Source organism: Coniosporium apollinis (assembly GCF_000281105.1).
Source record: "Coniosporium apollinis CBS 100218 chromosome Unknown supercont1.11, whole genome shotgun sequence".
Taxonomy (NCBI): domain Eukaryota; kingdom Fungi; phylum Ascomycota; class Dothideomycetes; genus Coniosporium; species Coniosporium apollinis.
This window is the reverse complement of record NW_006913273.1, coordinates 605,083-619,600: the sequence shown is the minus strand read 5'-3', so window position 1 is coordinate 619,600 and position 14,518 is coordinate 605,083. Positions and strand designations below refer to the sequence as shown.

Genomic DNA, 14,518 nt, shown 5'->3' with positions numbered 1-14,518 from the left:
ATTAAACCTGCTGGACAGGAATCTACCCAATTCTGTTACTGCCAGGCTGCCAATGGAGCATCCTGCGCTCTAGAAATATTCGAGGGGCTCATCAGACACGCGACAGGCAGGCTAGACGATGACTTTCCTTTAGTGATTGCATTCACCACTGCTGGGCCAAGATACAGAGTATGGTTATCGTATTCCTCGACCAAAAGAAGAGGACGGAACTGCCACGTAAGCCAGCAATCCTGATCAAAGTAACGTATCTCATCCGCTCACTACGATGGTCCAGACAATGGTGTGCATATGGGAGCACTCTATGGGTACGACCTGGGGCCTTATTGCCCTGCAACACATCGTCCAGAACATGCAACTCTGGGCATTTCGAGTCCTGAGGCCAAGGGTATCGCATTATATCACCCAATGCCGCAAAAGAAATGCACAAGACTCAAGTACCGATGACGACCCCTCAGATCTGCAGGAAACCCCTCCACGGACGCCCGGGTCATCAGGGACGTCTGAGCCACCAGGACCACCCGATGCATCAGGCGGTTCCGAGCCGTCAGGATCATCTGAGCTACCAGATATACCAGACGCACCAGACTCATCATACGAGCCACCACAAACATTTGAGTCATCAGGAACATCCGGGCTAGTAGCAGCACCCGAGCTATCGGAAATATTGAACCCCCAGGAAGAACCTGAGCTGCCAAAAGCATCTGAGCCAGCAGTAATATCTAAGCCAGCGGTGACAGCCAGTGAACGCAAGTCTTCTCCAAGCACTAGCGACCCACGCCGTCCACTTGCTGAGGGAATGCCAATATCGGATGACCTGATAGCGCTCCCGACTATTTACGCCCAATCTAACGTTAAGACACCGCCACTTACGCAGGATTTACCGTCCGGTAGTCCGACCACTCCAAATCGTCCCATCAAAATTCCTCGCGGACGCTTAACACGCTTCACGCTGGATGGCGCATCGGTGCAGAATCAGACGGACGCTGGGAAAGTCTCTTCAGCCGCCATCTCAGCAAGCTCAAATTTCAAGGCAAACGTTCGATCTAGTTCCGTAAATGCGCAGCCCACCAACCCAGTTGCCGATGCATTTGAGTTGCAGAGTCTAGCGAGGCCCACATCTGCCCCCTTGGCTGCCACAGAGGAGGATTCTGGTCACACGAGCGAACACAGCGATCTAGAAAATCAGCATACTCCTCCTCCGTCCAGTAGAGGCTGGAGTCCCAGACCCAAAGCAGCCGTAACTTTACAAGCATACAGTTTAAAGGACAGCACCGCACAGCCTGACTCCGCAATCGATCGTCTAGACGACCCATCTTACATCCCACCGGAAGATGGTAGTGAAGATTCCGGCAACACTTCTAGAGCTACTTGGGAAATACAGAGTCAAGACCCATCCACCGCAGACGAAGCCGAGCACGATGTCGAGTCTCGCCCCTATCATGTCTACCGCCTAGGAGACCACGACACTCGACTGGACATCGCTGAATTATCGGACACAGGGAGTGATGAACCCGACGACCTGTCTTACGTTCCATCGGATACTAGCAATGAAGAATCGGACAGCCAGTCTAGCGCTGCACCCGAAGCAGTGAGTGAAGTCAACCTCCTCACACGCGAAGTAATCGACGGACTTGAAACCAAAGCACTGGGCGCACTGTCGGGGGCACAGTTCATTGGATTGGACTCGGTAAAATGCAGGATCAACTGTCTAAAAGGCACGAAACTCCTCGACGCAATCTGGCGAGCGCTTGAGCGGGTACTCGAACCCCGTAGTCGCCCAGCTCCGCACGTCCTTCAGGACATCCTAGAGGAGCTGAGTGGCACGCTTTCTCTAACTTCCGATCAACTCTTGACGGCCAAAGATGTCACGGCAGGACGGAAGTGGGAACTGATTGACGAAGCACTGCAGGAAATGCAGAAGGCGAGTGAGTTCCGCTCGGTGAAGATGTTGCGTAAGGCATTAAGCCTATGGAGCGGCGACATTTGTCTCGAAATACTGAAGCCGAACTTGAGCGACCTTCTTAATGACGAGTGGGCGAGCATGAAACGTGAAGCGCTTGTCATCCTCATGGATGAGAGGGGGCCAAATGATCGATGGGAGGAAGAACACGGCAATGCTAAAATAAGAGCGGCCAAGCCAGGGTTGCGAACGGTCTCAACGTAGGTGGTTCAATGACTTTCAAGCAACTCCATGTTCGGCGCTGTGCGGAGTAAGCGTGTCGGACATGACATTCAAGATAGGTTCAAGGCTGAAGGTAGAGTCGGATGTTTGGCCAAGAGGGAGGACTGAGAGGGAGGGAGAAGAGAATTTGCATTTCATCATGTGAATTATCCAGACGTTTCAGTCACTTGATAGCTTCACAGACTTACGTAATGACAGAGCAAAGTAGAGGGTCAGCTTGTACAATCGAGAGGATCAAAACACAACAAAGCCGTTTCTAGGAGGCTCATGCTTACGCATTTGGGGTCGAAGGCATCCGACTGTCGAAGATCTTCAACCGTCCGTCCCACGTGGGGGCATAGCCGGAATACCCCAGTCCAACCAAAGCAGCTTCGATCTTCCGATTTCTGCTCCAAATGTTCAGGATGGAATGTATTGGTTAGGCGACTCTTCTTGCAACCGCCGCACATTGCCTGTCCTTTCAGCCTTAGCTTTCCATATCTTTCAAGCTGGCATCCCCGCGCAAAAGTTGGTAGGATGCATTTCTATATTTTCGGAATATTCATCATCAGTACCACATATTTCATCGTGCCCATGGATTCTAGTTACGAACTGTAAACCCATTCATAAGACTACCGCTGGCCTGGAACAGCAAGATTGCTTGAGGCTGACAATCCTTTCTCTCCTTGCAAATTGCTCAAACTCGACAATTTCACTCACCAACCAGTCTCTTCGACAACGCCAATCTTCTTCTACCAGACGTGCACCTCATTCTCCTCCTCCTCGGCCTCCAAACTGAGGGGTCCGCATGCTCCGCTGGTCAAGCTGCAAGTTGGTCCAGCGGGTGAAGAAGATCCCGAGGTGGCCGCGCCGATGACGGAGAAGAAGGCTACGAGAAGTCGATGTCGCCATGCCGCATCCACCGTCCTCCGCTGTTCATACTCACTCATAGCCGTCCTACTGTGACGATTTCCCTCTCAGATACCGCAGCAGTCGTGCGTCTGCGGAGCGAAGCGCCCCATCCACAATCCACTGGCCCCATGGCTCGGCTGCCTCACGATAGCGCGGCTCATGCGCACTCTGCCTTCTCCGCCTATGTATCTCCTCTGCCGTTTCATTTGCCGCTCATTGTGAAACCGGCAGACAGCTCAAAGACTCGGCGTCTTGCGGACGTCATTTATCTAATACTCCGTCTTACAATCACGCGTCTTCCAACCCGCCGCTTCGATGTCCGCCAGCAGAAGAAAATTGAAAGAACAATGGTCATACCAATCAAGGAGCTGCCGACTATGATACCGACGAGCGCTGGTGTTGATAGGCCGCTGGATGGAGACCCCGAGGCGGTCGCTGTGGATGATGTTGCGGGAGAACTCGAAGTTGCGGATGGCGCCTGGACGAAGACCGTGGTGACGCTTGCCGTCGAACCGCCAGCTCCATTGGCCGTAGCCCCGCCGTTCGTGTTTATATTCGCCAAGTCGCCACTGATAAAGACGACTAGTACAGCCCCGTAACTATGTGTTGAGGTATCAGAACAGATCCATTAAGAGCGGGCGTGACAGATGGACATAGAGAATGGGACTCACGCGGCAACAGCAGCGAATATGTCCTGTCGACGGGCATTTGTCAATGCGCCTAGACAAGCAGCGAAGCCCACAGTGAACATGCATAAAATGAAAAGCCTCCATCCCGGACTCGTTACCAGATAGAGCACGAGGATTGCCCCAATGAGGAACAATGCCGCTGTGATAATAGAGAAAGTGGCGACAATAGTGGTGACCGTTTCGTGGGATACATAGTCTACGTCCTCGTCGCTGCTCGACTGTCCACCGGAATCAGTAAAGAGCTATACTCCATCCGGTAGTCGAATGCTGTTGCGTCTACCTTAAAAAGCGTCAAGACCCAAGAGAAACGCCCCTCCAAGAGCGCAGTAAGTCTATCCCGCTCAATGGGTGGCGCGAGTACGGAAAGGTCACTACCATCCTCAAGATGGTCTTCCATATAACTAACGATCATCGGCGTTTGACCCAGGTTTTTAAACAGCCTTCGCATTTGCTTCAACGGACGGCGCTGGGGTTTCGGGAGAGCTAGAATGTCACTTTGCGATTTGAGGGCAGCGTCTACGGAAGTTAGCATTGTTAAGTGGGGCTCGATGAGGTCTGAGTCGGATCATCTTACAGTATCGCTCTATGGTGGAGCTAATTTTCTGCGAAACGTCCAACCTCTCTTTCGCGGCGTACTTCAACCTTACGCGCCTCGCACTTTCCCTCAAAGCAATCATTTTGTAGGCGTAGCCTTGTGGGTTTCCATCCTCTAGCGTCCCTTCATCTTGGCATGCTCTTACATATATAGCGGATATGTCTTCCAGCACAGCCTGGAACTGGAGGTGCTGGTCGAGAGAATATAGTTCGATAAAATCCCAACCTTCGATGAGAACAATCGTTGAATCTTGCCTCAGGGGTTCAGGCATTGAGCCATAGCTCAGGGGTCTAAAGTAGACATTGCGCTCCATGACTAAGTTTCTCAATTGTTCAATCCATTTTGGTTAATACAAGCTGGACCGCAGAGCTCGACTTGACGCGTCCAAGACGGCGGCTTTTATCTCCTTCCCTAGATTCCGAGATACTTCGAATTGCTGCCGTATGGTGTTTTCCCGGCTCGGGGACAGTCCATAAACAGTTTCAAGTGACTCTTTCCAGATTTCGTCAGGAGAAGCGGAGGTTTCGGTTACGGTTTCTTCCAACGCCCTCTGAGCTTTGGTGCAAAAGGCATCGAAGTCCTGGTCCCACTGGTAATTCGCGTGGAACTTCTGTTCCTGCGTACTAATCAATGCTGCGCTGAGCTCGGGCTCTAATCCCTCGGGTATGTTCTTGTCCAGAAAATCTTGTTCAGCCTCAAGCCAGGCGAGCTCGCTCTCCATACGTAGTAGATCTCTAGCAGCAACTCTGTCGAACCGTCTGTATATCGTTGTTGACTTGTCCTCGTCGAAGGCAATCAAGGCCGCGAAACGGGGGAAGCCCATTGGATAGTGCGCCCATGGCTCCAGAAGATCAGACGTTGATCGAAGCTTTGGATCGAAGAATGTGTGTGTTGTAGGCGACCGCCCCAACGGGGCGGGTGATGTCGGCGCTGTTTTGGATGATGGCATTCTGTGGCGATACCTGTATCGGGTTGGGGTAGTCAAAGATTCTCAGTGAGCCTTCTGCTATGCCGGGCAAGCCAACAGGAACTGGCTGTGAACCAGGGCAAGATAGATACTCAGGCGCACAACGGTAGGTCGATCAGCGAAGAGACAGGTGAAAAAGGACTGCGAAGGTGTTATTGACTTAGGAAGCTCCAGGCTGCAGGTGTCGGCGGCTGTCAGCCTGTCACGAGGTCTGCTCCGCTCAGCTGAGATACTACATAGCCTCTGGAGGGAGCCGAGTCTGGGTGGCTGAATTGACTGCTTATTCGCATACAGCCAAGACAGGCCTCCGCCAATGCCAATGAGGTCCCGTCTGCCACTTCGTTCAGCTTACGTGCACTATGAAACACAATGGGATTCTCCAGCCTCCCCCAACCTCAGCTCGCTTCGATCTGCAACTCCTGATATCGTCCAGTATCAATCCTGTAGCTCAGGAGTCGATGTCGAAAATACAAAGACTACGCTGCGGCCAATCCGACCATTCAGAAAGTCTTGACGCGTCAGAGTCCGAGTAGACAACTACGGACTAAGGGGTACACGCAAGACCCCTGCACTTGCACTGACCAAGGCTGACTTATCTGGTGAAGAAAACAGCCTGACGACTCCAAATCACTCATGGCTGATGCCTCTCAACGGCGGAAAACTCAAAACGGCATGCAGAAAGTTCTTCCACCCTAAAGAGCGCGTGAAGAAAGCGGAACAAGAGAGAAACCGTGAGTAGCTCTGCCGAAGTAGATACTTGCAATCAAGCCCACGTTTAATATGTAGGTAATCGAGATATCCAGGAGCAGGAGGCCAGAATACAACGTTTAAAGGTTGCGAGGCGTTTTGATAATCTTACCGAGGAACTTGTTGGGGAGATCGAGATCCACCGTTATTTAACTCGTAGGGTAGTCCCATAGCGACTCTCGATTAGTACGCGGCAGCAAGATTACTGTCTTGATGCTATTTAGATGCGTCCATATCTAATTTCTAAAGCTCTAAGGCCCAGGATCCTTCGTCTGAGTCTTGTTCAGAAGTGGCCGAAGCTGATGCATGTTGTGGGTGGCAGAAGTGTTCTATTAACTACGCACTATGTCACACCTCAGCGATAGTGGAAGAGATGCCATGTAACAATCACAAGGACACTGTTAAATATCTACCCTTCCAGGCTATTTGGCATCCGGAAGTATCGGCAATCAAACTCACCGTCAACCGCACGAAGCCTCCCGCGTCTGGATTGAAACAGGCGGATGTTACTGCTCTATGGCGTGTGACATTGTCCATAAACACGTTACTGCAATACCAAACCGAAGGCTGTAAATGGTGTGGCGTGGGAACCATGCGTTGCAGGCATGAAGTACTACCCGTGTAGACTTCTCAACCCCGGGACATTGATTACCAGCAGCATGGGGTAACATTGATGCTCTAGTCATTACATGATTGCAACACCGCATACCAGCTACAACCCAGTCACACACGTTACTCATATCCAGACAGCCACTTCATGTGTGCGCTTGCGCCTACGCGTACCCATCAAGCCTTCAAGCCATCCAGCAGCTCAGCACCCTGTCGGCCACCCTTCGTCTCCACAGCCCTGAAAACCGCCCCACCCTCATCCAATCCCTTCTCCGCCCTCACATACGCCTCATCGCTCCTATCCGTCAGGATCTCCAAATCCCGCCTACTAAGCAGCTCACCACCCCCCGCCATCGCATTCTCAACATCAAATCTCTCACCATCCTCCCTCCTCAGCATTTTCCTCAACTCCTCCAGCTCCTCCTTCTCGTCCCTGCCCTTCTGGCCCCTACCGTCCCCACCCGTCAACCCGCCCTTCCTGATGACGAGTTTCTCGAGCCGGCGCTTGCCTTCCGCGGATGCGAGAAGCGTCTCCTCGACCGTGTTCCTAGTCGCGAAGCGATACACGATCACGTTCCGCGTCTGGCCGATGCGGTGGGCACGGTCCTGGGCCTGGAGGTCCTGCTGTGGGTTCCAGTCGCTGTCGAAGAGGATGACGGTGTCTGCGGCCGCAAGATTGATCCCTTGGCCTCCCGCACGCGTGGACAGCAAGAACAAATTTACCGCATCCTTCTTATTCTTGCTGGTGGTGGGAGTGTTGAACGCATGGATCTGCTCCTGCCGCTCCGCCTGCGGCACCGAGCCGTCGATGCGGCAGACAGGCCAGCCGCGTAGCTCTGTGGCGTAGAGAGCGAGGAGGTCGAGCTGGGTCTTGAACTGGCTGAAGATGAGGACTTTGTGCCCTTTGTCCAGCAGCTCTAGGAGGAGCGCGTCGAGTAGCATCATCTTGCCGGAGGACGTGACGAGGGTCTCGTCTGGAGTCACAGACGCAGCGCCCAAGGATGCGGCGGTTACTTCGAAAGGGTTGAAGAAGTTGTGGGGACTGTCGCAGCAAAGACGTAGTTGCATGATGGGGTTCTGAAGCTTCTTGCCAGCGATTTGACGTTTCGCGATGGCGAGGGTGGTGGCAAGGACTTGGTCTTCCTCCGAGGAGTCCTGCTCAGAGAGGCTGGGCGTGTTGTTTGAGGAGTTTGAGGCTTCGAGTTGCTTGAAGTACTCAGCGTCGCTTACTTCTTCGTAGCTTTTCTTCACGTTTCGTCTTCGCCCTCGGACGCTGGTTGCGGGCGTGGCTTCTCGACTGGATTTGACGCTCTTGTTCGGCGTGTTGGCCCTGCTGTGATCTAAAGCTTTCCGCTTCAGGCTGACAGTGCTGCGAGAGCTTCTGGGTGTTGCGGCACCGCTGCTGAGATGCTCGACCGCCATCTCCTCGAGATAGGTCCGGCTAGTTCCGTCGAGAATAGCTTGATAGAGTTCGCGCTGCATGGGAGTCAAGGGGGCAAAGAGGACGTATTCGCGCTTCCGCGGCATCAGCTTCTCCACATCGGCCTTTACTCGCCGGAGGAGAAAGGGTTTGAGGATGGCGTGGAGGCTCGATACCAGCTTCTGCTTGCGTTCTTCGTTCAGCACCTCGGTGTAAGTGCTTCGGTCTTTGAGCGCGGAGAAGTCGAACCAGCTTTCGAAGGCTTCGAGCTTGTCGAAGATGGTCGGCATGAGGAAGTGCAGTAGTGACCACAGCTCGGTGAGGTTGTTTTGGAGAGGTGTGCCAGTGATGAGCAGACGGTTCGCGGACTGATACGACTGCAGCTCGCGGATCAGACGGCAGTTGAGGTTCTTGATGCGGTGGCCCTCGTCAATTATGATAAACTTCCATCCGAAGCCTGCGAGAAATTTGCGATCGTTCATGCAGATTTCATAGCTGGTCACCACTACGGGGAAATCCTCAGTGCCCGGCCGCTTGAGTCTTTTCCGCCTGATCTCCTCCCGCTCTTGCTTGCTGCCATGGTAAAGCACAACGGGGATCTTCGGCGTCCACTTGCGGAACTCCTCTACCCAATTACTCGTAGTACTGAGCGGTGCAGCAATCAGGAACGGTCCATGGGAGCCCTTCTCTTTCAAGAACGCTATGAACGAAATCGTCTGGATAGTCTTGCCCAAGCCCATCTCATCAGCCAAAATGCCATTAAGACCATTCTCGTACAGCGAGGTCAGCCACTCCAGCCCCTCAAGCTGATACGACCGCATAGTACCGCCCGTCACAAGACTTGGCTGCCGCGCGGAGCTCAGGTTCTGTATGCCGATATCACTGGCCTTAACACCGTCCGCCTCTTCCGCCAGGGCGTCCTCCACGCTCGCCTTCCCCGCCTTAGCTTCCAAATCTTCCTTCTTCATAAAGTCGGATATCTTCGCGTTGGCACTCTCGCCTTTCTTAGGCCTTCCCCTCCCCCGCTTCGGCAACACCTTGTTGCTCTCCTCCCCATCCTCGTCTTTCGGCACCACCGCCAGCTCCTCTTTAACGACCCCCTGCTGCGCCCTCGTAGCCCTCCGCTGCCCCTCCTCAGCCACCCTCTCTGCCACCTCCTCCCTTCTTCGCGCCCTCTTCCTCCCCTTCTCGTCCCTTTCCTCTTCCTCCCGTTCCTGCCGCTGCATCTGACTCAGCATGATTGTGCTATACAGCTTGCTCTGGCTCAGCAGGTACTCGAGCGCCTTGAACTTCTTGTCCACAACCTCCTCGCCGCCTGCGAGGTCGGCTTTGCGGGCTTCTTCGAGCTTGGAGGAGCGCGCTAGTTCGGACTTCTCGTTCGACTGGCGCATTTGTTCTTCTTCGGCGAGCATAGTTTTGGAGACGGAGGTGGAGGGCGGGGGCGAAGAGGCGGGCGTGCTGGGGGACGAGCGGGTGGTGGGTGTGGTGTCGGATGCCATTGTTGCGGTGAGGCTCAATTGGTCGTTGTTGCGCGTTTGCTGTGGTCGTGTAAGGCAGGTTGCTTGTCGTTGTGGCAATATCTTCTTGCTGTACGTTGAACGCGCTGGTGGCGTTCGACGCGACGCGCTTTGATTGATTTTTTTTGTCCTCCAGGAAGACTCGATCAATTCAGGCGCGCAACGGGGGTAGAAGAGGTGTGTGTAGAGTAACAATCAGTCGGATACCCGCAGAGTCCATGAATACAAAGAATAGAGCGAAATGTGTGGTGCTCAGCCAGGGGGACGCAATTCTGTCTCGACGCGTCCCGCCCCAGACGTCACCCGCGTCTGTGCTCCTATAGTAAGCGCCGATTAGCGAGACACGATGGATCTATCTTAATACGGGGTACACCGGGGCATCGTGGTGTTTTGGAGAAAAAAAACCTTCAGTGTACTCTTAGGAGGCTGGGAGTATGATTTGAATGCTTTGTACATAATACCTATGGCTGCCTCCTTTCCTGATGCTTGGCTAAGAGCTGAAACCCTTGGAGCCAGACATCTGCCCCCAAGACGTTTCCCAATTGCTGCTGTACTCCAACGGCTCTAAACATACTCAATGTGTCAACTACACTGCCGCGGATCTTGAACCGCTATGAATATGGCCGCCAGTCCTCGATGGATGCCTCTTCCTCCCCTCAACCTTGACGCCGTTCACCAAACCCGTCCACGGCTAGCCTCTGCTTCCGTAGGTGGCCATGCTAATGCAGTGATAACCCAACACAACGACGGTCTAAACCGTCAGTTATCTCACCTTCCCGCCTTCTCCGCCTCAATCTGCCTCTTCAACTCCTCCAACACGCCCTCCCTAGCGCGCAAATGCTGCTCCAGCCCCTCAACCTGCTCCCTAACCGTTTGAATATCCTCCACAACGCCCTTCAACTGCTGTCCCTCCTTCGCCCTACCCTCCCCCATTTCCAGATCCCGGAGCTGCCTCCTCTTATAATCCAGCAACTGCTCCAACTCCCTCTTCACCAGCGCCGGCTTGCTATTATCCCTCCTCCCACCCCCACGCTTCCTCGCCGCCTCCTCAACCCGCTCAATCTTCTCCTCCAGCTCCTTCAGCTGCTTCTTCAGCCGCACCTCCTCCCAGTCCTCCGTCGTTTTCGCGCCGCTGAAGTCAGTGCCCTTGGGCCGGTATGCGGTTCGATCCCCCACGCCGAGCCGGCTGAGATACGCGTCGCCGAACTTGGCTTTCCGGCCTGTGGAGGTGTTCTCATCGTGCGCACCGTAGCGCTGCGCCGGGGATTGCACGCGCTCGACGTTATAATCTATATTGTTCCTCTCAAAGCTCGCGCGCAGGGATGCCGGAACTGTTCGCGGGATGCGAAACCCTTCGTGTCTGCCCGCCAGGATATGCAGAAACGCCAGCGTGGCGTCCTTGCCAATACTCTCCCGCGCATTCGGATTTATCAGGTTCCACGCGCTCCGGATATCCGTGTCCGGGACATCGAGGCTGCTGTATAGTGGCTCGAGATCCGTGAAGGAGACCTCGCCCCGCGCGTCCCGGTTCGCGGTATAAATCTCCTCGTATTTGGACTTGTCGGCAGGGGACATGTACCAGTCGAAGCCGTCCTTGAGGCCCGCGGCGTCATCATCGTCGGCCGTGTCGACGCGCTCGAATTGGGGGGTCCGGCCTGTCAGGGCGCGCGAGGCTTGTACGAGGTGGGCTTTTGAAGAGGGGACGAGCCAGTCAGGGAGGGTGGAGGGGACGTCGGCGAGTTCCTGCGGACGTCCATAGTATTAGCGAAGCTCATGTTTGGTCTGCTTGGTTGCTGGCCATGCCTCAAGAATACAGGAAGGCGTCTTCGGGGTAGTAAGAGTCAGGCCCAACCCACCCCATTAACCAGGTCAAAAATCAACCGCATCGCGACGCAGAACTCCTCAAAGTCGAGATTGCCATCGTTATCCACGTCCGCGAGGTCCCAGACCCGCTCGAGTTGGTCGTCCCGCAGCTGGCTGTTCTTGAGCACTGTGGCTGCTTGTGCGCCGTTGAGGTGTGTGCCGCCGTTCGCGAGGGATGAGAAGATCTCCCAATATCGTTCGACTTCCCATTGCTCTATGCGCTTTGTGGAGGCCATTTGGAAGTGTGTGGAACGGAGGGGGCGGGTGTGGGAGATTAGAGTCACTTTGTATGATTGAGAAGGCGGAGCGCTGGTGTTGCGGCCGCAGCTGTCGGAGCTTTGGAGCTTGGATGGCCGAGTAAATACCACCAACGAACTGGCTGGCTCTACGATCGAGTTTATTGATACGGAAGTATGGTCAAGCTTAGTTCTAGTCACGGCGTTTAAATACTACCAAGTCAGAAGAGGGAGCAGACAATACATTAAGTATTCGACCATGGTGGCTTAGGCTTGTGTATTTACCAGCTGCCTGACAAAACATTAGAGACAAATTCCCGGGGCCCGCCAGCTTAGAGAGCCTAAACTTTAGGCATGTGATAGGCGCCTTAGCCTCTAAATGGTATAAGATCTGGTAATATCCTGACCAAAATTTTCCCCCTCAATTTTGCCAACACCATTTTGTTACAATTTGAGATTGGAACAAGTAAATGCTTTGTCTGCCATCTCTTCCAAGACAAAAAGCATCCTGGGAGATTTGAGCTGAGAGACCACGTGGCCTAGGCGAAAACAGCAAGGAGATAGACTCTTCAGGTTATGCAATGAGTTATCTCAGTAAAAATGCGAATGGTTTCTGAATTTCGCTCCTAACCTTCCGAGTCTCGAGCGGTTGGCATTGAGAGCAAAGTATGAAGATGGTTGTCTATGTAATGACGAATACCGGCAGGATGAGCAAGCACATCAGGCGGGTAGAATATATCCTCGTGAAACTCGACCATTACCTACAGAATGACTTTCGAGAAGCTTCAGATAGTGCTAAAAAAGCTATCCAACAACACGCTGTCCTACCCTCTGGCTTGACAAACCTTTTTTAGTTGTTTATTATCTTGTTGATGGAGGGTAGTAGTGGCTCCGAGACGACTGGTTGTGGAATCGGCGAGTCAGTCAATGATGACGGACACGCTCAATGTGGTGATAAAGTCGTGCGGAGCGACGGGCATTCCCGTAGCTTATGCGCTTCCTGGTCCAAGATACCCGATAAGTCTAATTCGACAACAGGCCACCCTGTTCGTCGTCTGTCACACCGTAGAATTTCGAGAGTTTCCTTTAAGATAGTAAGACAAGGAGTGGAAGGATCGATCCCCCGGTCCGAGAAACATCATTGTGACGGCACTCGGCGAGCATCAATAATGGCTTGATTTTATGCTAGATGAAAACTGCATTCCTTGAATTGGTATTGATGAAACGGTTTGCTACAGCGGGCCGTTATTGACAGAACCTCATCGACGAAGTGAAAGATCCCGGGTCATTCGTGAATACAGTGGCCTTCGCGTGAGGGCCAGAGGGCAACCACCTCGCCAGGCTTGAAACACAACGGCTGTTCTTTCGCCGTACCGCATCTCAACAGCGCAATATCAGCACGAGATATTGCGCACCATAAGCAATGGACTCTTTGACCTCATCTCCCGCTGTTCGCTTCGCGCAGGTCGCTAGTATCTACGGGTCGACAATTCTCACAAGTGTGTTGCACCGAACGGGAGAAGGGCGAGCGTACAACAGCTGACCATACAACGCAGGCTTTTTAGGCTCGTTTAGCTACATTGCCGTTCCGTCCATTGCAATAGCGCCGCCCAATCTACTCCTCAAGCAGTATCAGAAAATGGGCTATATCGGCTTCTCCACAGCTCCTCGAATCGCATTCGGCACCGCTGGCGTATACGCTTGGCTTGCCTACACTGGTACGTAGAGACTAGGCCACGTACATGCATCATCAACAGGGTACTAATGTAGCCAACGGCATTTCAGATGGGTGAAACAATGCCGGCTCGTGCATACGCAGCCGCAGCAGTTTTAACGCCGATGATGGTTCCATACACGATACTGTTCATATCGCCTACCAACGCTAAGCTGAATAGCCTTGCCTCGGTGGCGGCGCAAGATCCTAACAAGGTCGACGCTACTGAGGTGCAGGCACTGTTGCAAACGTGGAAAAAATTGAATTATAGGCGGACCATTCTTGCTCTCGTTGCTTCAGGGATTGGACTTTTTGGCACGCTAGGGTGGAAGTTGTGAATTGGATTCAACGTGACTACAACATCACAGTCAGTAAGAAAGATGCTCCGGGTTTGTATACAACGCACATACGAAAATAAAGCGATTTGATCGTTTTGATGCGTGCATGAGAAAATATGAAGTAAGGTATGTGCGAGGTGTAGTGAAAATACTGATGGCCGCCAAGTGGCATTTGGCATAATACCAGTATCTATGACACTTTACACGCACTGTGTAATGGAACCTTCAACAGATATAAGAAATTACACGTGTATAGATAGCTTGTTAGCTTTGCTATCGTATGCAACAAGTTCTATGATTACTAAACCAAGCGTTGTGACACAGTACGATCTCGCCATTGTGCAAAGCAATCCAGGGCAATCTATTAGACAAGTTAGCTATCCCGATCTTCTTCCTTCCTTTCCACTCATAGCTCTTCAGTCCTCCTAGCTGTAATACTCCTCCAATCACGCCTTCAGGTCTCCTATGGTAGGGCAGTCCAAAAACAGACTGCCGCTGACCTTGACGTCCAGTTCCGTCCGGATCTTCTCCGAAACTACCAGACTCATAAGGCTGTTAACGCCTAGGTTGGCGAAGCTGGCAGAGTCATCGAGGTCTGAAAGCTCGGGGCCCGCCTCATTGGCTATGAGCATCTGATGCTATGGCGGCAGCTGGGGTCAGAACAGGAGCGGGAGTGGACCAGCACTCGGCACGGGGTTTGTCCGGGTCGAGTGGGGTCGCCAAGCGGCCCCGGAGACACCGTCGACCACG

General features: G+C 53.2%; 6 protein-coding genes across 6 annotated transcripts; 2 read left to right on the top strand and 4 right to left on the bottom strand.

The window, feature by feature from the left end:
* Window positions 1-1,206: 1,206 nt before the first annotated feature.
* Window positions 1,207-2,164, top strand: W97_02962 (uncharacterized protein; the record flags this gene model as incomplete). Its single annotated transcript, XM_007780861.1, has 1 exon — window positions 1,207-2,164. A coding segment is annotated over one exon (958 nt), but the record flags the coding sequence as incomplete, so codon positions are not given.
* Window positions 2,165-3,201: 1,037 nt separating this feature from the next.
* Window positions 3,202-3,672, top strand: W97_02961 (uncharacterized protein; the record flags this gene model as incomplete). The annotated part of the gene is made up of 1 exon (XM_007780860.1): window positions 3,202-3,672. One exon carries the CDS (start codon window positions 3,202-3,204, stop codon window positions 3,670-3,672), a length of 471 nt encoding a protein of 156 aa, XP_007779050.1.
* Window positions 3,673-4,703: 1,031 nt separating this feature from the next.
* Window positions 4,704-5,180, bottom strand: W97_02960 (uncharacterized protein; the record flags this gene model as incomplete). Its single annotated transcript, XM_007780859.1, has 1 exon — window positions 4,704-5,180. One exon carries the CDS (start codon window positions 5,178-5,180, stop codon window positions 4,704-4,706), a length of 477 nt encoding a protein of 158 aa, XP_007779049.1.
* A 1,677-nt stretch (window positions 5,181-6,857) lies between these two features.
* W97_02959 (uncharacterized protein) lies at window positions 6,858-9,599 on the bottom strand (the record flags this gene model as incomplete). The annotated part of the gene is made up of 1 exon (XM_007780858.1): window positions 6,858-9,599. One exon carries the CDS (start codon window positions 9,597-9,599, stop codon window positions 6,858-6,860), a length of 2,742 nt encoding a protein of 913 aa, XP_007779048.1.
* A 786-nt stretch (window positions 9,600-10,385) lies between these two features.
* W97_02958 (actin cytoskeleton-regulatory complex protein end3) lies at window positions 10,386-11,716 on the bottom strand (the record flags this gene model as incomplete). Its single annotated transcript, XM_007780857.1, has 2 exons — window positions 10,386-11,360; window positions 11,474-11,716. 2 exons carry the CDS (start codon window positions 11,714-11,716, stop codon window positions 10,386-10,388), a joined length of 1,218 nt encoding a protein of 405 aa, XP_007779047.1.
* A 2,498-nt stretch (window positions 11,717-14,214) lies between these two features.
* On the bottom strand, window positions 14,215-14,400 carry W97_02957 (uncharacterized protein; the record flags this gene model as incomplete). The annotated part of the gene is made up of 1 exon (XM_007780856.1): window positions 14,215-14,400. One exon carries the CDS (start codon window positions 14,398-14,400, stop codon window positions 14,215-14,217), a length of 186 nt encoding a protein of 61 aa, XP_007779046.1.
* Window positions 14,401-14,518: the final 118 nt, after the last annotated feature.